At 44.8% G+C, this 23437-nt stretch overlaps 8 protein-coding genes across 8 annotated transcripts; 2 read left to right on the top strand and 6 right to left on the bottom strand.

The window, feature by feature from the left end:
• Positions 1 to 373: 373 nt before the first annotated feature.
• Positions 374 to 796, bottom strand: HD556DRAFT_1208251 (uncharacterized protein; the record flags this gene model as incomplete). Its single annotated transcript, XM_041296514.1, has 1 exon — positions 374 to 796. A coding segment is annotated over one exon (423 nt), but the record flags the coding sequence as incomplete, so codon positions are not given.
• Positions 797 to 808: 12 nt separating this feature from the next.
• Positions 809 to 1238, bottom strand: HD556DRAFT_1237700 (uncharacterized protein; the record flags this gene model as incomplete). The annotated part of the gene is made up of 2 exons (XM_041297924.1): positions 809 to 850; positions 900 to 1238. 2 exons carry the CDS (start codon positions 1236 to 1238, stop codon positions 809 to 811), a joined length of 381 nt encoding a protein of 126 aa, XP_041160067.1.
• A 363-nt stretch (positions 1239 to 1601) lies between these two features.
• Positions 1602 to 1835, bottom strand: HD556DRAFT_1217435 (uncharacterized protein; the record flags this gene model as incomplete). Its single annotated transcript, XM_041296716.1, has 1 exon — positions 1602 to 1835. A coding segment is annotated over one exon (234 nt), but the record flags the coding sequence as incomplete, so codon positions are not given.
• A 1605-nt stretch (positions 1836 to 3440) lies between these two features.
• HD556DRAFT_1443456 (uncharacterized protein) lies at positions 3441 to 6246 on the bottom strand (the record flags this gene model as incomplete). The annotated part of the gene is made up of 13 exons (XM_041306616.1): positions 3441 to 3658; positions 3712 to 3897; positions 3985 to 4027; positions 4086 to 4294; positions 4344 to 4418; positions 4467 to 4609; positions 4647 to 4660; positions 4713 to 4909; positions 4959 to 4968; positions 5022 to 5252; positions 5302 to 5498; positions 5589 to 5850; positions 5902 to 6246. 13 exons carry the CDS (start codon positions 6244 to 6246, stop codon positions 3441 to 3443), a joined length of 2130 nt encoding a protein of 709 aa, XP_041160065.1.
• Positions 6247 to 9188: 2942 nt separating this feature from the next.
• On the bottom strand, positions 9189 to 10182 carry HD556DRAFT_1308511 (uncharacterized protein; the record flags this gene model as incomplete). Its single annotated transcript, XM_041300149.1, has 4 exons — positions 9189 to 9338; positions 9424 to 9669; positions 9716 to 9829; positions 9877 to 10182. 4 exons carry the CDS (start codon positions 10180 to 10182, stop codon positions 9189 to 9191), a joined length of 816 nt encoding a protein of 271 aa, XP_041160064.1.
• A 1939-nt stretch (positions 10183 to 12121) lies between these two features.
• HD556DRAFT_1308510 (uncharacterized protein) lies at positions 12122 to 12718 on the bottom strand (the record flags this gene model as incomplete). The annotated part of the gene is made up of 3 exons (XM_041300148.1): positions 12122 to 12379; positions 12446 to 12534; positions 12586 to 12718. 3 exons carry the CDS (start codon positions 12716 to 12718, stop codon positions 12122 to 12124), a joined length of 480 nt encoding a protein of 159 aa, XP_041160063.1.
• Positions 12719 to 21319: 8601 nt separating this feature from the next.
• On the top strand, positions 21320 to 21604 carry HD556DRAFT_1237684 (uncharacterized protein; the record flags this gene model as incomplete). Its single annotated transcript, XM_041297921.1, has 1 exon — positions 21320 to 21604. A coding segment is annotated over one exon (285 nt), but the record flags the coding sequence as incomplete, so codon positions are not given.
• Positions 21605 to 21875: 271 nt separating this feature from the next.
• HD556DRAFT_1443453 (uncharacterized protein) lies at positions 21876 to 22874 on the top strand (the record flags this gene model as incomplete). Its single annotated transcript, XM_041306615.1, has 3 exons — positions 21876 to 22007; positions 22060 to 22245; positions 22296 to 22874. 3 exons carry the CDS (start codon positions 21876 to 21878, stop codon positions 22872 to 22874), a joined length of 897 nt encoding a protein of 298 aa, XP_041160061.1.
• Between the last annotated feature and the right edge of the window lie 563 nt (positions 22875 to 23437).

The raw sequence follows: 23437 nt of genomic DNA, 5'->3' as shown, positions 1-23437 counted from the left end.
CTTCCAGCATGTTGTCTTCATTCCGGGATTGTTCCACTTGAAGATGGTGTGTGCTGATGCTATTTGGAGAACCTTCCTGCAGCCATTAGCAGCTGGAGAGGATGAAACAAGTCTAATGCACGACATAACACAATTATGACCCAAGGAGACAGGAATATATTGCTCAAAGCCTGGTTTTAGGTGGATGCACCAACTCATTGCCCATGCTGGCACATGTCAGTATCTTGATTGCTGGCGTGTTCATGTGGCAGGTATGGACCCAAGTTATATGAGCCTTGATGCTTTTGCAGTGTCCAAACCAGACCTTGAGAAGTTGAAGAGTACTGCTAATGAGATCGCACTCAATTGGGTGGCAAATCACAAGCTCACATTTCTCCGCATTAATCAAATAATCCATCGCCATATCAAGACTTGATTTTTGTTGCCTTCCTGTATATTTTGGTACTTCCACATCACCCTTCACTAAATCCTTTAATCCCTGCAGGCCCTTATCCATTGGAGGAGTATCCTCATCAAACCCATCAGACCCATCACTGTGATCACCAACACTGGCAGTCGGCTGTGCATGGGAACCAGCCACCCGAGAATTCAGTGTATTCATGGCATGCCGCTTTGAAAGTGATGCAATAGGTAAACTATCACCCTTTCTCTTCCAATTCGTCTCCCGCATCTTTTTCCTTGCTGCTTTAGCTTGTCGTTCATCATCAAAGTACTCCTTCTCCACAAATAGCAATGCCGTGCCTTGAAGGCTTCTATCTCGTACTGCACATCCAAACTGCTGCCAAAGAGTCATCAGCTTGCACATTGCTCACCATTGGATAATAAGCATGATATCGAGAATGTCCATTCCCTGATTGGTAAGTTCATTTATGAATCCTAGTCTGATGGAACATGCTTACCATTCTGAAGGAATCTGTTGTGCAGTAGCCCCATGTATCTCCTGATATGAGGTTTGTGAGCTCAGTATCTTTGTACTCTCCTGTCATGTCCGTGTTGAACCACTTAATTTTATCTTGCATGTCTGGAGGTAAGCGTTTGTGCAGGTATTGAATTGCATTGATAGCATCCGGAATGCTGTCGAAAAATATTAAGAACTTTGGTGGGGGGGGAGGGTTACCATCCTTCCAGCCCATCAGGATGAGGAAAGCAAGATCACAATAGCTATTGAGTGCGTACTTAATTTTTTTGACTCCTATTTTAATGTTTGGGCGGTCACTTGAGCAACATATGGTGACCATTTTGTCAGCGTGCATGTGAAGAAGCCAGGTGGTATGTGTCAAGGAGGCTTTTGTGAGGGTAGCAGAAGTGATCATGATTGATACAGTTGCTGGTAAGATGTAATGAAGGCGGCCCAATTCTTGGTATTCTGGACGGAACTCGCCCCATTCCATGATACAGTGGGCTTCATCAATGATGATACCTACAAGGTAAGAAGCGAACAATGGGTCCTTCAGAAGCTTTTCAAAATTGCCGTTTGGTTTCATGATTTGTTCAGGACTGACTGCAACAGCGTGGTATTTTAAGGCTTTAATTGCCTAATATCATGTGAGTGGTAACATTTCGTAGGGTTTCAAAGTAATACAAACCAAGAAGTTTGCAGCGCTAGCAGTTTCTGCATTGATAGCAATGGCCTGGATGCTAGCCTTCGCAAGAGATAATGCATTTTGTTTTCCCAGTAGGTTCAGTGGAGTGACAATGAGCTGGATGTTATTGATGTGAAACAGCAATGGAATCCAGCAGCCAAGGGTCTTACCCATCCCTGTGCCTGCAATGCATAGGACATCCTGGTCACCTTTGAGGAGAGCATGCGCTACTTTCAGCTGCCACAGACAAGGGTGGACACTGAATTTCTCCTGGGTCTTTAGATAGATTTCAGATAATGCAGGAGTCTCATGCAGATTAGGAGCTGTCATCTGTATAACAACGGGTGTAACAATAGCCAGGGACAAAAAATACATATCATATGTGAAATTTTGTAACCCTATGCTAGGTGCAAACTCATATTTTTGAAGTTTCACGGTCACGGTCACTGTGGCTGATCTTTGTTTACAAATGTTATCTTCCAGCCCCCAGTGAGAGTGTGAGGGGGAATAAGGTTATGCTGGGTTTGAATTTTTCTTGTATCATGTGACTTATGAAACAGTGCCAACAATGCCATCAGATATCGCCCCTCCACACTCGAACTGTGGGGCTGGGAAGGAGCCTGCATTTTGACCCATTTAAATGCACATCGACATGATGACGTAATAGGCATTTTAATGGTACATGCCAAGTATTAATGTCCATTTTAATGGTAACCACTGAGTATTAATGCCCATTTTAATGGTACTCACTGAGTATTAATACGCATGTCAACCGAGTCTTAATGTCATCCTAACGAGGTGGTTGCATATCAATTGTTATTGTGAGATGTTAATATAAATACTAATCTACATTATGATATCGCTGAAAATGACCATCCTTCTTGCTTTGTTTGCTGCTGACTGTCAGTTGTGTTGGGTGAGTGATGGTCATGATGAAGGGATATTGAATGATAATGCACGTCACTGGCCTTATGAGGTTTCATACTCATCACCGACATCCAAGCCTGCTGCTGCACCTATACTTCCTGTATTTCCTTCTTAGTAAAGAGGACACATGGGGCTTTGGTGTCCCCTTTACTAAACTAGGATTCCATTCCTACAGAGCACTGCTGGTGCATACCAGCAAAAACTGTGACCTTAGTGGTAAGCTATTTACTACCTACTACACTATTGTTTGTTTAATGTTTGCTCTATGCCAAAAAGTATTCCCATGGTCTTCGCCCACACACCATCATTGTCGTAAACAACGAGCTTGATACTTGGATGCCCTCTCTTATTTATCCCGCCATTTTTTGTAAGTCATACACTTGACTTGATGCTGCTGTTTGATTGATGTTTTCTCTATGCCCAATAGTATTCCCGTGGTCTTCTTCCACACACTGTCATTATTGTCAACAACGAGCTCAATACTTGCATGGTCTCTCTCATTTATCCCACTGTTCTTTGTGTATCCTATACTAAAACTTGACAGTTGCTGCTATTCATTCTCAACTAAGTCTCTGTTACTTAATATGTTGAACTTTAGCCGGCCACTGTCATCATCTGCCAGGAGGTATGTGTTTCTTCTTATTACCTCTATGCTGAAGTCATTGAGCCCAGGGACTAGGTAGCCATGTGCTCGTGGTCCTACTAGTACTCGATAACAGCAGCCATGTTTATTCTATGCAGGTATTCATTTTTTTCTTTCTATGTCAAACTCATTGAGCCCAGGCACTACAGTGCAGTCGTCTCTCTATACCTCCCATCTGCTCTTCTCACATTTGTTATACATCCTGGAGCCCACCAATGACCATGGCATTCACTTTCAAGTCTTTCTCGAGCTCTAATTCAGCGAGCCATCTGAATGTTCCAATCAAATTATCGTGTATTTGCTGCAGGCCTTGCTCTTGCCTCCTCCTCAAGTGCTGCCTGTTTCATGGTCAATTTTCTCGCCCATTTGGCATGTGGCTGCAGTTCCTCATTCACATTAACCTCTACTTGATGTTTGTCCTGGTGGATCTTGGAAGTAAGATGTTCTGTAGGGGACTCCAACATCATTGTTGGAGGAGTGATGTTGGTCATTGGAACTCGAGTATCTAGATATCATGTCGTTTAGCTACCATCAAAAAATAAATGAACTTCGACATACTGCTGGTTGCATGAAGGGTGGATTCTACTACAGTGTTAGGATTGTCAATGGGAGCTGGTGGTGATGCAATCAACTCGTCTGAATGAGAAATGGGGGTGACCAATGACGAGACACTTGAAGGTGTGCAAAGGGCAGGGTCTATGAGATCATCAGTAAAAGGATTAAACTTGGTCTCTGATGTGTCAACTAAAGTATTATTAGGTGCTGATGAGCGATGCGAGGACAAATCTGGTAGTGCCAAAAAAGGACTCGGAGAAGGTCATGTGACCTGACAGTGTAAGGCATCTGAGCTAGATAACAGGTGGAATGGGGGGCTCTGTTTCAGGAGTCAGTAAAGCTCCAAGATCTGTTATCTTTCTTCTCCTTTCTTCAACTTTCTCCACACTAATCTGCACAAAGTGGCAGATCTTAGCCTTGATGGCATCAGTGAGCTTCTCGAGTACCTCAATACCACCCTTCAGGTCTGAGGGATTGGCCCATTGAGTGTGGTTCCATCCCATGAACTTGACGTGATAGTGGCAAATGACTAAGGCCTCATATTTCGTAAATTCAACAGTAGCCGATGCATCATTGGTGACTTCGCCTAGTAACCCCTTAGAATGGCAATAGATATGAAATAATTATGTACTTACAAAGAGATGTTCGTAAGCCAGTGTGGATGGATGATTTGGCCCTTGATAAATGATCCTTATGTTTAGATGGTACAGCTATAACATAAATCAGAATGTGAAGTATATATGAAAAGAAACACAAACAATTAAAAATCCCCTTTGACAACATCATACTCTCAAAGTCAGTAGCTGTGTGTGCAGCATCACACTTCAAGTAAACATGCATGAATTGCTCGCACTTGGTACTGGTAAAGTAAGCCTTGGGTGCCATTTGAAAGTCTGAGCTACTGCAGACCATAAAAATGAAGGCCTCGATGCCAACACATTGCGACATTAAGCTACAGGTGTAGTGTTAGATAAGTACTAGCTATAACAGGTGAAAAAAGGTACTTCATCCTTGACAGCCAGGAAGCTTTTTGCACTCTCAGTTACCTTAACACGAGGGGTGATATTGGGTGGATGATTAGTGGTACATTTTTTGACCTCGTCAAACTCTTTGACAAGCTCCTCCTTTTCTTCCTCCGTAAGGCTGCTGTATTCAGCTCTGTCATTAATAATCTCTGCCATCTTTGACCGCCTATCCTTGCCTATAGAACAAACATCAGAAGTGTAAATACTAAATACTGCTGTACTCACTGGAATTGCCCTTGATACCCTTGAAGTGGACCCATACTGACCACATGTGAGTGCTTCAATTACCTTTTCAGTTTCAGGACCAAATAAAACCAGAACTCCATCTAGTTGGACTTGTGAGGTTGGTGTTGGACAAGATGGCATGTAAGCCGGCTTCTTGTCGGCTGCCACAGATGAACAACTAGCTCTAACAGGAGCAGATGAAGAACTAACCCTGATGGGCATGATGGGTCCAGGATCTGGGTAGTCATCATCAGAGTCAAATTCGCAAATAATGACCAGAGGTTTCAGGGTCCACTAAGTACAACACATGAGTGATTGCTGACATCAAAATAAAATGACATACAGAACCAGAACCTGTGGCACAGGCAGTCCCTTTGGCACCTGGTGTCATCTGAGGCCTTGATTGATCTGTGCCAACTACTGGCGTCACAGGAACCACTTGCACAAGCCACACAAGGGGAGACCCCTGTGGAACCGATGATAGGAATGATATGTTCAATCCAATGGCCTGCACAAGCCTGCCAGTGGCATGGCCACAGACTTGAAAATGACAAGAGGTTCTTGATGCAGGCATAGGGATGAGAGGAAGGTGATTGGACTGTGTTTATGGTGGCCATAATGGAGTCATACTAGATGCAGAAGGTGTTGACCAATTGTTGAGCATGCGAGAGACCACAAACCGATGTGCAAGAGGAGTTGCAAAGCACTTGATAAAAAACTGGGACATCTCTGCAACTGCCTGGTGTAAATTAATGTCCTCGGCGAGCACCCTTGGGTTGACGTAGATATCGGCTTTCAGCGACTCTGGAGTCATGTTACCACCTGGAGCAGTAGCACCAGGGTGATGGAACACTAGAGTAGATCCTCCCGTTAACCTATCAAGTGCAGTACACTGTAAGGTGTATATCAGCATGACTTAATGTAAATAGAATGGTCAACGCACCAGGTCAACAATCAAATTAAGTATGATCTTGATGTGTTCAGAACGAGTCCGCCAACTATCCATGCACTGTTTCCGAGAGCTTTGTTGGCTGGAATTGTGAGATGAAGCACCAGTGAGATAGTGAGTAGAAGTAAGAGAATGAAACACGTGGGTGAGGTTGATGTGATCACCGTCATTGTGTAGTTGATGAACGAGCATTGCGAGAACAGCTACTTTCCACCGATCTTGAATTCCTGCTATGCCAGCCAGCATTTGTGGGCGAGGAAGGATAGTAAGGACTTCAGTGAGACCATCCACCATTGGCTGGTGGCCGTACTGTGTCTGCTTCCAAGTAGTACTAGACATGGTGGTAGGAATTGAGGGACATTGTTTAGCAAACACAGCGCTGCCCTAAATAGTATGAACTGCAACCATGATGTGAGTAATGGCATGTTTGAACAAATCATAACTCTATCATGACTGCAGGGCCCAGGCCGCTGTAGAGACTAACATTTCTGTGGCCTCATAGAGGTCTAATTTCCGATGCATGTATCAATGCTAATCATTATCCAAATCATTCCCTATCATATCCGACTCAATATGCACCAAACGTGAAAATCATCAGACATCAGACATCAGACATCAGACTATCAGACTTTGCATCAGATTATCGGATATCGCGTGTACTCGTCCTACCTATGTCCTGTCTCTTATACCTTCAGACATTGTTTCCCGTGCTCGGACTATTGACCCCACATCACTCACTGACCCCCAAAAATATTCCCAGACCGCAGACCCCTGGGTCGAACACACTTGTTTCACCAAGTATAGCAGACTAGGCAGTGCAAGATCACAACATAAAGATATCAGTTTGGAGCCATCTTTGTATAGCCCCACTCTGTGTTGTATTTCTACAGCGCCTCTGGCATTCATCCAAGGTGAGTTTGCCATCTTTTCTGAGCTTGGAAGTCAAGTCCGGAAGTTTGGCAGAGGAGGAAGCCAAAGCAGATCTGTATTTTCCACCAGAATAATCTTTCTGGTCGGAGGTCGAAGCTGGCTGCTTGGCAGGAGGGGTGGATGCAGAGGGTTTGGTTTCACAGGAGACTTTTCCCTTGCGTTCCCAGTATCGAGCATCAATAGTCTGGGCCAGAGTTTTTATTGAGATAGTGTAGTGGGTTTTCCTTGATGACTGATTTCGTCTTTGATGCGAGCCAGAAGTCTGTTGTAGAACTGACAGCGCAAAGCTCCATTGCCCCAACCTCGGACTTGGGAAGCTAGCTGTTGGAACTCTATAACATACTTGTTGATGCGCTGTCCATCGTGCATATAGAGTTGTTCCAGCTGCATTTCTTCATCTCCGACCAGATCATGAGGTCCGAAGTTAGTTTGGAGTTCTAACATGAACTCGGAGTAGTCATCCATTTAGTCCAGACGATCGATGAGAGATCATCCAAAAGGAGGTCTGGTTCAAACCATTCAAGGGCCATACCCTTGAGGTATGATTGCATGAAGTTGACCTTGGTTTGGCCGGTGCGGAAAGACCTTGGCTTAGCTTGGAAGTTAAGCTCACATTGAACAAAGAACACCTGGAGCTTCCGGGACTCAGTGCTGTCGAAGGTGTCAGGTTCTGTTAAGAACATGCTCAAGGGTTGAATCCGAAGGGCTTGGCTTCAGCTTGTGTGCTGTGCCCCTTACCCAAGTATGTGCCCCTAACTTTCGAGGGCTAACGAACGATGTCTGGAGTCTGGAGTCCGATACACAGGAATTCCAGCGGACATTCAGGAACAAGTGATAAGACTAATCCGGACAAAGTCCGAACTAGAAAGGAAACAGCAGAGGACTACCAAAGGTAGAGGTGGAGGTGGTAAGTCAATAGGAGTTGATCCTAAGACTATTGGAGACAATGAGAGGAGACTCAAGTCAGACAGAGAAGGGAATGAGCAGAATCTAAGATAATATTCAAACTGAGGAAATACAGAGACTTTACCCAGTTTATATACTATGGAGGACATAACACAGAATCAGTCAGTGCAGTGTGAGGCTATGGACGGAGCATGTGGAATGCCTAACACTAGTGTGTTGGAACTTAATAAAATGAAAATGGAAATTAAGAAGGTACAGAAATTAAGCATAGTTGGTTATAGGTATAACCGGATGACTGGAAACAGGGGCTAACTGAGAAGGGACACACCAAAGGGAAAAGATTTGGAAGATAGAAGCTGACCGGATCTGGAAGTCCAGAGATGATTGTGTGATAGGTCCAGGTCTGGAACTTGGGATATGACAGGGTTGGATGTAGTGGTTGAGGTTCTCCTGTGACGGCTGCCTTGGCCTGGGATGATACCCGCAAGATACATATTCTCTGGCTTGTATCTGACATCCAACGGTAAATTTAAGTGTGCTATAGAGATAATTCTGCATGATGTACTAGCTCCACAGATATTCAGACCTTCCGGATTGAAAAAAATCCACATGAAGAGCAAAGACATAGCATCCCTCCTCTCCTCTATCAACAAAAAGTGAAACCAGCTGAGGACCATCAAACTGACAGAGAAATTGAGCTTCAAAGGGGGTTTTGATGAAGGATGGATGGGGGGAATCGATGGAGTCCATGAGATTGTCGCATGCCTGATCCATCACGGCCTCAATATCTCTATGAGAGAGGAGACCGAACAGATAATCCTTGAAATTGTTGTGATGCTTGGACCTGTGCTGGGCAGGAAAGAGGGTATTTTGATATATGTGTCAAGGAGTATAGAGCACTATCAGTTTCCTTATCCCTATCCATCCCTTGTCCAACAATTAACCTTGCACGAAGCTGAACCCCCACTTTCTCGCACATTGGCTGCATTGGACCCGCAATTCCCGTGCTTTGGATACCTCGGAAATGCATTAGGAAAGTCTCTTGTCCATCCATAGTCCATCCAAACCCCATTGGTATGTGAAATTCCTTACCTCGAGGCTTGTAAAATGTGTTACAGCCTTATTACATGTCCTTACATGTTTACTATATTTCCTATCCCTTCTTATTCCAAGTGGGATTCTTGACAGTATAAGTTGCCTATACTTTGGACTACTTATAACACTTCCCTCATACTGTATACCTCCCCTTATAGGTTACCTTCAAAGTTGTCTCTTGTGGTGTGCAATCTTTAGGGCCCGTTCGGCAACCGGTCGTTTGTGTCCGTTTCATTTTAAAACAAACGGACATTGAAGTGAAATGGCACTCCCACAGGTGTCACACACTGTCACACTCGCACGAACTCTGTAGATACTACATCAGATAATGAATGATAACCATCAGTTTGCTACTCGAGCTCTATAGCTATGACCTCCTCATCATCACAAAAAAGAAAGGCCCTTAAAACCTCTCTTAAGGCAACACACACTCGCAGAAAGAGAGCTGCAGTGCTAGCTGCTGCATTTTCAGCTGCTGCAGTGGCTGTGGCCACCTTGCCCTATATCAACAAGATTCCCCAGAAATAGGTGTAGACTAGGATAAATACATGTCAGACAACGAAGCAAGCAAGTTGAAGTACATACCACTTTCTTGTTCTCGTCAGCTGATTCAGACTCATGATTCCCTCTGAGTGGATCCTTACCAACAAAGATATCATCTTCGTCATCAAGGAGAAGTGTGCTTGGCCATGGAGGGCTCGTCTCGTACCCATTGATACTATTAATATGTAGAGCTCCTTCACCAGTTGCATGACATCCATCCATGAGCACAATGATGTCATCATAGAGGGGGAATGGTGTTGAACGCCAAACCTTGGCTTTGGAATGGACCTGAACAGTAATGTAGTCAAGAAATAAGCAACGAGTGAAAGCTCACCTGAAGATAATCATCCCACACTTTGTCACTGGCAATGACAATCTTTCTCATCTCGTCCCATCCAAATCCAGACAGCTCTCGCAGTTTTTGGACAATAAGACAGTTGGCCTTCAACTACAAACAGTATATCAGCACGAAAATGAAGGAAAAATACTACTTACAGTGCTCCAACGACGTGAGCAGCTCTTTGCAGTTTTCGAAGCACCTCCACTGACTTTGTGACTATCTTTGAGGGCCTTTGCAGCAGCTGTAAATGCTGCAGTCTTGAAGGTTCCATTATCAGCCGTGTTTCCATCAGCAAAAGCCTTGAGAGAGTCGATGAGTGTTGCATCATCCCCAGAACTCCACTTCGCGTTCTGTGGGATCTTCATGGTAGTACCAGCCTGCTCTTGAGGTTGCAGTAGATTGGTGTTCTCAGGCTCCCTGGTATCAGACGAAAGAGAGTGTTCTATTTTCTTAGGTCGCATGGTGGGTAGTAACAGTAGTAAACAGAGTAGGGACAGTGGGATATTCAGTTGACAAGAGAACAAACAAGTACTAGTGCGACGCCGCATTATGCAGCAGCGTGACAGGCCTTTAACGAAACAAACATGTTGCCGAACATGTTTTGCCGTTTCAAATGAAAATGGACGCAAACAAATGAAAACAAACGAAACAGACGCAAATGACCGGTTGCCGAACGGGCCCTTAGCCCCTATTAGGTTCCTTATACCTCTCTATACCTAGACATTCCTTAACTTGCAATATACCTTTGCTCTCACTCTCTCGAAACCTTGTTCCTTGACTTCCCTATACCTTGTATGCACTTTCCCGCTGTAGATGAGGAATGTAAAGGGTAGGTATAAGGGTGGTATGAGATGAACTCAAGTAGTCCTTTGTGCGCGAGCTAATGTTGGCCCAAGGGGATTGCTACTGAGAAGGTTCCTCTAAGTATGTAAAGGAGGGAAACACTGAACCGGGTGTGTGGTCAAGCCTGGTAAGGCATGCAACAATGAGTGATGTGTGAGCGAGTGAGAGCGATGTGAAGCGCTACTGAGCGGCGAAGTGTGACGGTGTGTGCTGAGCGGATGCGATGCGCATGTGTGTGTGGTGGAGCAAAGCAATTCTTAATGAGTCAGAAGGTAAACAGACAGAGGTTCTAGTGAGGTGCAATGGCGAGCGCTCATGTATACTTAGATACCTATCATCGGTTGGCGGATGTGGCAAAGATTTAGACTTAGAGTCCAATGATGTGCAGGAAGAAAGATGATTATTATACAGCAAGGCAGGAGTATATAAATTCTATGTCGGTAACAGATAAGTGTTGTCAAGCGCTAAAGCAAACCAGGAGATGAAGTGAGTATGTGATAACATGTAATAAGGGTCCATAATGCAACATATAGAATGAGTGTGCAAGCACCGGAGATATGTCAGAATAATGGAAATATGATAGGAATACGCACCGACAAACTGGACAGACATGGAATGGATGGATGGAGGACGAGAAATGGAACCGAAGATGCACACACTGATGCGCATCCAAAGCACATGTGCGCGCGAGCGGCCGACAAAGCACCAAGTATGCTGGGATGAGCTATGAGTCACACTATATTTGGAAGTGATTGGGACATTGGGAATTTAGACCTCTACGAGGCCACAGAGATATCAGTCTCTACACTGCACTTTCCACACCTTCAGCTGCGCGTTCCCACGCTTCGGATAGCCTCAGATACATTCCTATACCTCGCGCATACCTGTCCACTATTTTCCTGCACTTAGTGCACTCTCGGGTCGCACACATCCATCCATCATCATTCTAGTAGCAATTCCCTTTAGGGTCGAACACGTCTGTTTAGACATAAGGTAGATGACTTGCGAATTCAACAAACATCACATGATGTGACCACAGTGTGACATGCTTATGAGATGACGATGCCGAAGTGGCAAACACTGCAGAGACACAATCATGAGTAGAGCAGTGTAGACAAAACAATGTATGCAGCAGATACTGTATGTACTAGTATGATATGTACTGTATAATTGATCATTGATTAACATATTACCTTGAGATGGAGGCCATTTTCGTTCATAGCAGCAGTATTGGTAGGTATTATATAATCAACTGTGCAGAAAACTCTCAAAATTCAAAATATTTTCACCATCTCTATGTAGCATTGATTTATTCTATGGATCATTTGTACACTAGTGTTTCTTGTATTTTGCATAAACTACTTTTATACATTCTGCTCCTGTTGAATTGATTTTGAAAATTTCAGCTTTGTCACTCTAAGTAACGCTTTGGCACATGATGTTCATTGAATTTGCAAGTCGTCTACCTTAGCAGCTAGGCATAGCTTGACCTGACGTTTTCTTGCCACCCAGCAAGGTAGTTGTTTTCACATCGTGGTACATGAAGGTCCTCCTAGGTCAGAAATTTCCATCAGCACCAACAAGCAAAGCCTCACCACATTCAGTCGTGAGCATAGGACAATGGGTGTACCATTCAGGATATACTGGAGTTGTTGAGCCTGGTGTGTAGGTTGATGCATAGGTACAATGGCAACTGCAGACAGCATATGGGACAGTCTTTCCCTTGAGATGGAATTTGGCCTCGGCGCATTCTGAGGTCATTTGGATCTGCTTTAGGATATTTGTATGGGAGGAGCTGAGGCTGTTATCTGGCCTCTGGAATGCGAGAAATAATATGATGGAAATGATCTTCATAATTAGATCACAACTACTCCTGCTGACCCCTATGATAACTCTGCATGCAATGCCAAGGAAGAGAATGATTTGAATGATTTCATCTAACTTGTTCACTGGATCTTGCGGAAGGGTATCTACTGAAAAATAAGCAAAGAACTGTCACGATGATCTGCACACTCGCTTACCAGTATTGATCTCAACAGGTGTATCATCAGATGGCTCATAACTGCTGAACTGGGTTGCCAATATGTCTATCTGCAATCTGATCGCCTTCTTTTGTGCAATTACAATATCAATCTGCCGAATGATGTTTTGCATAGCTTTACAAAGTAAATGTAGCTCACAATCAACATGATCAATGCAACAAGAATGCAGCAACAAGTGAAAGCATTTCTAGATCTGGGACTTGATGTTATCAAGGACAACTAACACCTTCGTGGTGTGTCAATTGCATCCCTTTTTTGAGACAGGTACTGCATCAGGTTTGAGCTCAACAGTACAAACTGTCAAGCTTGAAGAAATATTGACTGAGCTCGAAGTGATCAGAACCAAGTGTACATTGATCAATTGGCCATATTGTTCTTTACCCAGGCTTGCGCTTAAGTGGGTGACCAATTGGTTGTTCATGTGTGCACCTACGTATGGTCTAGCAGAGGGTGTTCTCAAGAATTATCCAAATCCGAACATGTCTCTGCATTGTCGGGCGTCAAGTTGACTGGGTGGACACGCAAGCAGAGCTTGCCCATCCAAACGGCTATGAATCTGTCGAAGGAGTAACATTGGAACTGGGTTGTATGTAGAGTGTATTGAGAGTGAGCTTGATAGTACAAACTATTGAACTCGAAGAGATCGGGGAATGATGATCTCGACGGTACAAAACCATTGAGCTTGAAAAATCAGGGGTAAGATGATACTACTACAACTATACAAAACAGTTGTAGTAGCAGACTATAGTAAAGGAGTGACTTGAGACTCTGACGAAATTTGAGATGGCGAGACAAACAGCTTCAAATAATATTACATTAGCATTCTAATTTGAGATTAAGTCACCCACCTAAAATGAGGCGGCGGGGGCGCACTCAATGTTAGGCGCGGGGACCACTCAATGTTAGGATGAGCTTGATAGTACAAACTATCGGGCTCAGAAAGATTGGGGAGCGATGAGCTCAATGGTACAAACCATCAAGCTCAATAGGGAACAATGATCTCGACAGTACAAACTGTTGAGTTCATCTATGATGAAAGTCGAAAGCGAGGACTTTGCCAAAATGATTAGAATGATGACATAAGACTATGTATACACAATGTTAAGACCGTGCACAAAGGGTAGGACTGATTCCGAGGGGCTTGGCTTCAGCTCGTGCACTGCGCCCCTTACCCGAGTATGTGCCCTTAATTTCAGAATGATGTCCGAAGAAAGTCCAAGGACGTCCGAAGGACGTCCGAAGCGCGGGAAAGTTCGGAAGGACTTTCCGGACGAGTGCAAGTAACTTCCGGACGAGTGCGGGAAAGTTCCGGAGGAACTTCCGGAATTACGATGAGGTTTCGTCCTGATACGGATACGTGTAATGGCTACTTAGGACAAGTCCTAAGTAGAAGCAAACAGAGGAAAGGCTGCAAGGACAAAGTCCGAAGCAGAATAGGTCCGGAGGACCGCGGGAAAGTTTCGGACGAACGTCCGGAAACTTCGGAGGATCGGATGAGCGGATAAGCGGAGCTCTGGCCTAGGGAATTTCTCCCTAGGCCCGAGATGGATATTGACTAAGTCGATAGACTAGAACTGATGTGAGGACTTAGAGTGAGATCTAGTGCGAGGACTAATATGATATTCAGACTGAGGAACTACAGGACATATACAAGAGTTTATATACTAAGGAAATAACGGAAAGATCAGTAAGCAAGTGTCCGAGGCTATGTATGAAGCATAAGCAAAGTTATCAAGCGTGAGTTGGAAATGAAGCATAGGTTAACGGATCAGTAAGCGTACCGGTAGTAAGTATAACCGAGATACCGAGGACAAGGAATACCGAATAGAGGAATAGGCTGTGTCAACGTTATATGCACAGGAAATGAATTAGGAAGCTTATCGTATATCGGATCGGACCGGACCGGACCGGATGTCCGGACAAGAAGCGTGGATATACGGGATATGATATTAGGGCAATAGGACAAAGGATGAATGATGCAGGCTAGCTGCGGAGGTATGGAGGTGTGATGTACGGAGGTAAAGGGATCTGGACATGGATGCGCGGATGTGGATGTGCAGAGGTGCAGGGATCCCGATGGGTAGAGGACTGGAGACATGGATAGGGCGTCCGAAGGTCCGGATGAGGCGTGGGAATATTGTCGGATGTAGGTCCGGAATACGGGATATGACACACAACCAAAGTGACAGTTACAATGATGACAAAATTGTATTTGTAACTATTTGTCACACATCTGAAATTTTGTCAAAGTCTCAAGTTACTCCTTTACTGTATGTTTTGTTTTACTTGTGCTTTGTAGTACTAACTTGCCATTTTTTATTCACAGCTGTGCTTGATAGTGTGCCTCAAGGTCAGTTTCCTTTCCTTTGTTTCAGTACTAACTTGCCATTTGTTATTCACAGCTGCACTTGATAGCTGGCACCTCAAGGTCAGTTTCCTGTCCTTTGTTTGAATTGTTTCTTGGCTATCCATGTCTCTGGAGACTGGCACCTCTTACTTTGAGATCTGAGGGATATGTTCCTGGCTATCCATGTCCCCAGGGATTGGTGCCTGACACTTTGAGATCTGGGGGATGTGTTCTTAGCTATCCATGTCCCCAGAGATTGATGCCTTGAACTTTGGGATTTGGGGGATTTGTTCTTGGCTATCCATGTCTCCAGGGATTTACTCCTTCATTGGTCTAATCTGCTAAGCACTAATTTAATATTCAGTCTCATACTCACTTTCACTATACTAGATTATCAATTACTACATATTTTTACCTATATTTTGTACTGTAGGGTGCAAGGGTTGAATGGAGAGGGCCCCTCCATCCATGTCTTGCATCATTTACCTTAGTTTTGTGTCATTTTTAAATTTTCACACTTGTATACTTTAGATTAGATGAAGCAGTGCAAATGTATTGCCCTTGATGGGAATTCTTTGGTCATGTGACTCATAACTTTTTGCCCAAAATCTAAGTCATGTGATCGTGTAAGAGTGATATAAAGGGCAATAATGTTCAAAGATTAGAATTTGACTGCTGCAACAAAGGAATAATCCTCATTGCTCAATATTTCAGTCTGTTGTGATCTTGTACTGTAAGGAAGATAAGATGATGTTGGCATCCAGTACAAGAATAGTGAATAGTCTGACTATTCTTGCACTGGGCGAGTGAGCTTGCCCAGTATAAGAATAGTGAACCATTTCTCTGTTCTTGCACTATGTTTTCATGGTTGCAGTAGCAGAGTGCTTGAGAGCGGATGCTGACAGAGCAGCAGCTGAGGGACTCTTCACACTTCCAGAAGCACACCATCCAGCTTTACTGGTCCTCTTAGTGGCAGATGTTTGCACAATCAGTACAGGATGGTAGTCTGACTATTCTCGCACTGGGACACAGAGCGCACATGAAGAGAGTATTGTTGTCATATCCCGCATTCCAGACCCGGACCAATCATGCAATCATCTCCGGACTTCTGGACTTCCGGATCCGGTTAGCTCCTATCTTCTGTGCCTTTTCCCTTTAGTATTTCTCTTATCAGTTAGTATGCTTTATTTTCTGTCCCTTATTCATTTCCGTCTTTATTTGACTAAGTTCCGATAGACTAGTGATAGTCGTCCCACATGTTCTGTCCATAGCCTTGCATAGCCTTGCACTGCACTGACTGTTGCTCTGTTATGTCCTCAGTAGTATATAAACCCTGTACAGTCTCTGTAGTTCTGGAGTTCGAATATTATCTTAGACTCTGCTCATTCCCTCCTCCATCCAACTTGAGTCTCTCTTCTCGTCGACCTCCGATAGTCATAGGATCGACTCCTATAGACTTGACACCTCCGCTGTTTCCTTTCTAGTTCAGACATCATCTGGATTAGTCTTATCACTCATTCCTGAACATCCGCCGGAATTCCCACACATTGGACTCCAGACTCCAGATGTCATCCACTAGCCCTCGGAAGTTAGGGGCACATACTCAGATAAGGGGCGCAGCGCACAAGCTGAAGCCAAGCTCTTCAGATTCGACCCTTGAGCATGTTTTTAACAATTGTCTTCATCACTATTCTTGTACTGTAAGGAAGACAAAATAATGTTTGTATCCAGTACAAGAATAGTGAACAATCCAACTATTCTCATACTGAGTGAGTCAGCTTGGCTAGACGGCCTCACAAATCCATTCAATACATCTTTGTCATTTGAAATACTCCTCGCCACAATTTTGGCCTGGTGTTCTGCAAATGGCTCTAAAGGGCCCAAGTTAATCAGACCATATTAGGTTATTATGTCACAATAAATTTGCCTTCATATCGTCTGATTGTCTAATTACATCATGCTTAATTCGACCAAACAAGGCATCAGCACAGATCACGAGAACTTTGGTTCATTTTTTCTTCTTCATAATAGACAACCTCAAAAGCAAGACAACTGAGCTAGTGGCAGCTCTGACCAGGAGGGTGGGAGAGATCATGGGCAATTCATCTGAACTAGGTGTCTGTGAAGACCGTGCACAAAGGGTAGGACTGATTCTGAGGGGCTTGGCTTCAGCCTGTGTGCTGCGCCCCTTACCCGAGTAGGATGTCTGAAGGACATCCAAAGCGTGGAAAAGTTCAGAAGGACTTTCCGGACAAGTGCGAAAAACTTCTGGATGAGTGTGGGAAAGTTCTGGAGGAACTTCTGGAAATTACAATGAGGTTTCACCCTGATATGAATACGTGTAATGGCTACTTAGGACTTTGTCCTTGCAGCCTTTGCAAACAGAGGAAAGGCTGCAAGGACAAAGTCCAAAGCAGAGTAGGTCCGGAGGACTGTGGGAAAGTTCCGGAGGGACTTCCGGAAACTCAGAGGAATGGAGGATTGGGGATGAGCGGAGGAGCAGAGCTCCGGCCTAGGGAATTCCTCCCTAGGCCTAATGTCATATCCCGTGTTCCGGACCCGGACCTATCACGCAATCATCTCCAAACATCCGGATCCAGTCAGCTTCTATCTTCTGGATCTTTTCCCTTTGGTGTGTCCATTCTCAGTTAGCCCCTGCATCTGGTCATCCAGTTATACCTATAACCAGACTATGCTTAATTTCTGTACCTTCCTAATTTCTGTCTTCATTTTATTGAGTTCTGATAGACTATTGTTAGTTGTTCCACATGCTCCGTCCATAGCCTCACATAGCCTCGCACTGCGCTGACTGATTCTCTGTTATGTCCTCTGTAGTATATAAACCCTGTAAAGTCTCTGTACTTCCTCAGTTTGAATATTATCTTAGATTCTGCTCATTCCCTCCTCTGTCCAAATTCAGTCTTCCCTCGTCATCTCCAATAGTCTTAGGATCGACTCCTATTGACTTACCACCTCCACCTCTACCTTTGGTAGTCCTCCATTGTTTCCTTTCTAGTTTGGACTTTGTCCGGATTAGTCTTATCACTCGTTCCCAAACGTCCGCCAGATTTCCCACGCATCGGACTCCGGACGTGGTCCATTAGCCCTCGGAAGTTAGGGGCATGTACTCGGGTAAGGGGCACAGTGCATGAGCTGAAGCCAAGCCCTTCGGATTCAACCCTTGAGCACATTCTTAACAGTATATTCAAACACACACCTTACCGAGTATACTTACACCTAATTCATGGCACATACACATACTCAGAACAATCTCCGTGCAGCGAGCTTAGTAACTACCCAACGTGACTCTACTCCCATAGTCGATGCATTCACTAGCTTCTCGCAATGCCGCACCGGCACGCAAGATGCTGCATCCAGCATCTCTCAACTCATGAATCATCTGCACCCAGAAACCCCTACTCGTACACCGGCAGGAGCCATCCCGGACAACAAAGATACTCCAGGTGGAAACCCACCAGACAATGAAGGAGGTGATCCGGACGATGGACCTCCTGAAGACCTGACTGACGATGAAAACGAAGGTCTTGGTCCACAGGACTTGGTCTTCCTCTGCCTTTCTCAGGCAATCAATAACCTGGTGTGTAACAACCGCCAATCCTCCACCTCCGACGACTCTAAAGTCAAAATCCAAGAACCTGACACCTTCGACAGCACTGAGCCCTGGAAGCTCCAGGTGTTCTTTGTTCAATGTGAGCTTAACTTCCAAGCTAAGCCAAGGTCTTTCCGCACCGGCCAAACCAAGGTCAACTTCATGCAATCATACCTCAAGGGTATGGCCCTTGAATGGTTTGAACCAGACCTCCTTTTGGATGATCTCTCATCGATCGTCTGGACTAAATGGATGACTACTCCGAGTTCATGTTAGAACTCCAAACTAACTTCGGACCTCATGATCTGGTCGGAGATGAAGAAATGCAGCTGGAACAACTCTATATGCACGATGGACAGCGCATCAACAAGTATGTTATAGAGTTCCAACAGCTAGCTTCCCAAGTCCGAGGTTGGGGCAATGGAGCTTTGCGCTGTCAGTTCTACAACAGACTTCTGGCTCGCATCAAAGACGAAATCAGTCATCAAGGAAAACCCACTACACTATCTCAATAAAAACTCTGGCCCAGACTATTGATGCTCGATACTGGGAACGCAAGGGAAAAGTCTCCTGTGAAACCAAACCCTCTGCATCCACCCCTCCTGCCAAGCAGCCAGCTTCGACCTCCGACCAGAAAGATTATTCTGGTGGAAAATACAGATCTGCTTTGGCTTCCTCCTCTGCCAAACTTCTGAACTTGACGTCCAAGCTCAGAAAAGACAGCAAACTCATTTTGGATGAACACCAGAGGCGCATGGAGAAGAAGCTCTGCCTCTTCTGTGGCGGACCCGGTCATACTGCCCGGGACTGTCTCAAGTCCACTTCCCATGCGGCTAAAGGTCATGCTAGCATAGTGACTCCTGAAGCCAAACAGGAGATCCTGGAAGAGACAAAAAATTAGTCTGCAACCCTCCTGACTCCGCGCGGGATGAGGGTTGCATTGACTCAACCCATGCAATGGAGCTACGTCTCAATGCTGTGTCCCTTTCCAATCTGAACTCTCTTATGCCAAATGTTTCCATCTCTACCTTTGCCAATATCTCTCCATTTCCAGCCCTTGTAGATTGTGGTTTTTCTCACTGTTTTGTAGAAAACCACCTAATCCGAGAAAATAACATTCCTACTTATGCAATCTCTCCACTTCCACTCCATCTGTTTGATGGTACTTCAAATGCCACTATCACTGAGGCTGTAGATTTACCGATCCAGTTTCCGACTGGTGTGGTTACCTCCGAAACATTTTATGTTACTCAGTTGGACTCATCCTGTTCCATCGTTCTAGGATATAGCTGGCTCACCCGACACAATCTGTTGATTGACTAGGTAAAGGACAGCATTGATTTCCGTCCGATTCCTCATGGAGTGCCTTCAACCCCTCTGACCTCACTTCCGCCGCCTCTGGCAGAAATCCCATCCATAACTCTGCTGATAACACTGTTCCAAACATTTCCCTAATCAATGCAGTTGCCTTTTGCCGGGCCTGTAAGTTAGAGGGACCGGTCCAGTTCAGCATTTTTGTTCGTCCCTCCGGTGTCAATCTCCGCTCCGCTACACTCTCCTCTGAACCTCCAGACCTATCCAGAATTCCTTCAGAATATCACGAGTACGCAGATGTGTTTGATAAGGGCAAAGCCGGACAGCTCCCACCTCATCGTCCCTATGATCTGAAGATCGATTTGGAGGAAGGAGCAGCTCCACCCCTTGGAACCATCTATTCCCTTTCTCCAGTCAAGCTTGCAGCTCTTTGCAAATTCCTTGATGAGAATATTGCAACCAGACTTCTTCATTCCTCATCCTCTTCGCATGGAGCCTGTCCTGTTCATCAAAAAGAAGGACAGCTCCCTACATCTCTGCATAGATTTCCGAGGCCTCAACAAAATCACAAAGAAAGATCACTACCCACTTCCCCTCATTTCTGACCTTCTTGATTCTCCGAGCCACGCAAAAGTCTACACTAAAATCGACCTCCATTCCACTTATCACCTAGTCCAGATAACAGAAGGAGATGAGTGGAAAACTGCTTTCTGAACACGCTATGGCTCATATGAATGGTTGGTTATGCCCAAGGGTCTCACCAATGCTCCAGCAGCTTTCCAACACTTTGTCAATACCATCTTCGCCAATATGCTTGACATATGTGTTATTGTGTACCTCAACAACATCCTCATATATTCCCAAGACCTTGCATCCCATAAGCAACACATCCTTGAAGTCCTCTGATGCCTCCGGAAGCATCACCTATATGCTAAACTGGAGAAGTGTGAATTCCATTCCGACTCTGTAGAATACCTCGGCTACCCCCTATCTCTGGCCAGCCTTACCATGTCCTCTGACAAAGTCCAGACTATCTGTGACTGGCCAGAGCCCCGGAAAGTTAAGGATATTCAATCATTCCTTGGATTCGCCAATTTCTATTGTCGCTTCATTTTCAACTACTCGGACATCATAGTTTCGCTTACACAGCTCACTCGCAAGGATGCTCCCTGGAATTTCTCCCAGGATTGCTGGAAATCTTTTAAAACCCTCAGAAAGCCTTCACTACCGCTCCGGTGCTTATGCACTGGATGCCAGATGTTCCTATCATCGACCTGTGTTTGAGGAAAGACCTTGCCACTCACCATGGCTTCATATAAGCAATTCGGTGACACCTTTCAACACCCCCACACACAGCAAAAACTACCCTCACACAGCTCAAGAGTATCAAATCTACGTGCGACCCTCAAAATTTTGAAGACTTCTTTGCTGCCTGTGAGCCCTACTGCCTCAGTGGTGTTGTTGATCCGTTCTGGTGCAACTGGCCATTCACAGATCCAACTTGGTTTCTGACTCCGGACACATTACACCATTGGCCTCACGAATTCTATGATCATGATGTACAGTGGTGTATCAGAATCATCGGCATGGAGGAGCTTGACTTTTGTTTCTCTGTCTTACAACCACTCATGACATTCAGACATTTCAAACAGGGTATCTTGACGCTCAAGCAAGTCACCGGAAGAGCACAGCGTGACATGCAGCATTACTTTGTTGCTGTAATGTAATTGCGGATGCTGCACCTCCAGGCGTCATCATTGCTGTCTGTGCGCTAATGGACTTCCATTACTTATCTCAAACAGTAACAATCAGTTCAAACCAATGTCAAAAGATCCTTGATTCTCTCAAAACATTTCACAATCACAAACATCAAATTATTGCACACAGTGGGTGTTGGGGTGCGCCAAGAGCAAAAACATCCTTGACAACTGGTACATTCCGAAACTTGTCAAAATGGTCTCAAGTAAGATCTTAGATCATGTGCGATTGTACTTACTGATGAGCCTTCAGATTTGCGCGACTTTCAATGTTGTTGACAGGCTAGCAAATTATTCCGGGATCGATTTCAGTCTGGAGCATGGTGCTAATATCACGGAGGCACCTGAGTCTGTCTGGACAGACCTAGTGAAGGTATCTAATCATCGTTATGGCAACTTACACGCTGATATATTTTTGAGTTTAGAGTATCCCTCACGCAAAGCAGTACAAGAACAAAGGATGGCTGCATTATGATGCCTTAAAGGATATTTTGCCGTCAATGGGAAGAGGGGATATCACGCACCATGCTACCATGTGGCCCGCAGTGGCAGTCAGCGACCAAGGCGGCAGTACCGCCTCCATGACTAGTATAGCTACCCTGCCAAACTATGTAAGTACTAGTTCTAGTGAATTTGGAATCGCTGACTTGGAGTCTGGCAGAACTCGGAGAGAGCACTCGACGCTATCGAGCACGCCAACCCAAATGTCTCACCGGTGCCAGACACACCAATCTCTTCAATCATATTTGATCCTGCACGCCAACCACCCTTGTTCGCTGGTACAAATATTCCAGAGTCCCCCACCACTAGCATGTCCTCTATGCCCACCACCTCAAGGGCACTGGGCAAACGTAGAGCTGCTGATGGTGATGATAGCCCAAGGATCATCGGCCGCCCTCCTGACTCCACGAAAACTGGTGTGAGCGGCACATCAGTTTCATCGAAATCGATGAAATCGCAGTGCCGCAGTGGCGTCTCTTTTCCAGAGGCATTTGGCCACATAAGCACTGAAATTCATGGTCTTAGGTCAGCCTTCAACAGTGCGACAAGTGCAATGCAAGAACACACCTCGCACATGCAAGAATGCATGATGCATGTCGTTGCTCACTCAGTGGATCCTATCCCGGTACACAAGCAAAGGGCAATCATGCGTGTGCAACAGGAGGAGGGTCTGACTGATTCGGAGATGGTAGCGGCTATGACACACATTCAAGGTGATGTTGTGTTAAGATGGGAGTGAAGTGGGCCGCTTCTAGAGGCTACTGAGACAGAAGAGATCAGATTAGAGTCCAGAGTAAGTTGCCAAAGAGGCAGGGAGCACTGGACTCTGGGATATGGGATATGGGCGATGTATGGCAAACAAATGTAAACAGACAAGCCACAATCAAAGAGTAAGTAATAACTCGACCTAGGGACGTCCTAGGGAGGTCAGGAAGTCATGTAAATAATAAGTAAAGTATCAGGAATAACACTATGAGTATGAAGGCACAATAAGACACATAAAAGACATAGAAATGCGTACTGTAGAGGTGAATGATCATATAACTAACATGTTGTGATCGCTGATATGTACCTTTCCATTCAGAAGGATGAGCTCCGGAAGTTGTTCTTATCACAGTACTTCAATTAGTTTGAGTTTACATTTACACGTCTCTTTCAAACTTTATCAAACTTTATTACTTGTCAATGTATCAGTGTGAAGACCACTTGTTTGTGGAATAGACTTTGCATGAAAACGATGTAGCTTTGAGTCACTGATGGGACTGCATGTGCTTCTATACTGTGTAGCTACCGGAACAAAAA

Source organism: Suillus plorans (genome assembly GCF_016647745.1).
Source record: "Suillus plorans strain S12 chromosome Unknown HD556scaffold_29, whole genome shotgun sequence".
NCBI lineage: Eukaryota > Fungi > Basidiomycota > Agaricomycetes > Boletales > Suillaceae > Suillus > Suillus plorans.
This window is presented reverse-complemented; position numbering and strand designations above follow the sequence as displayed.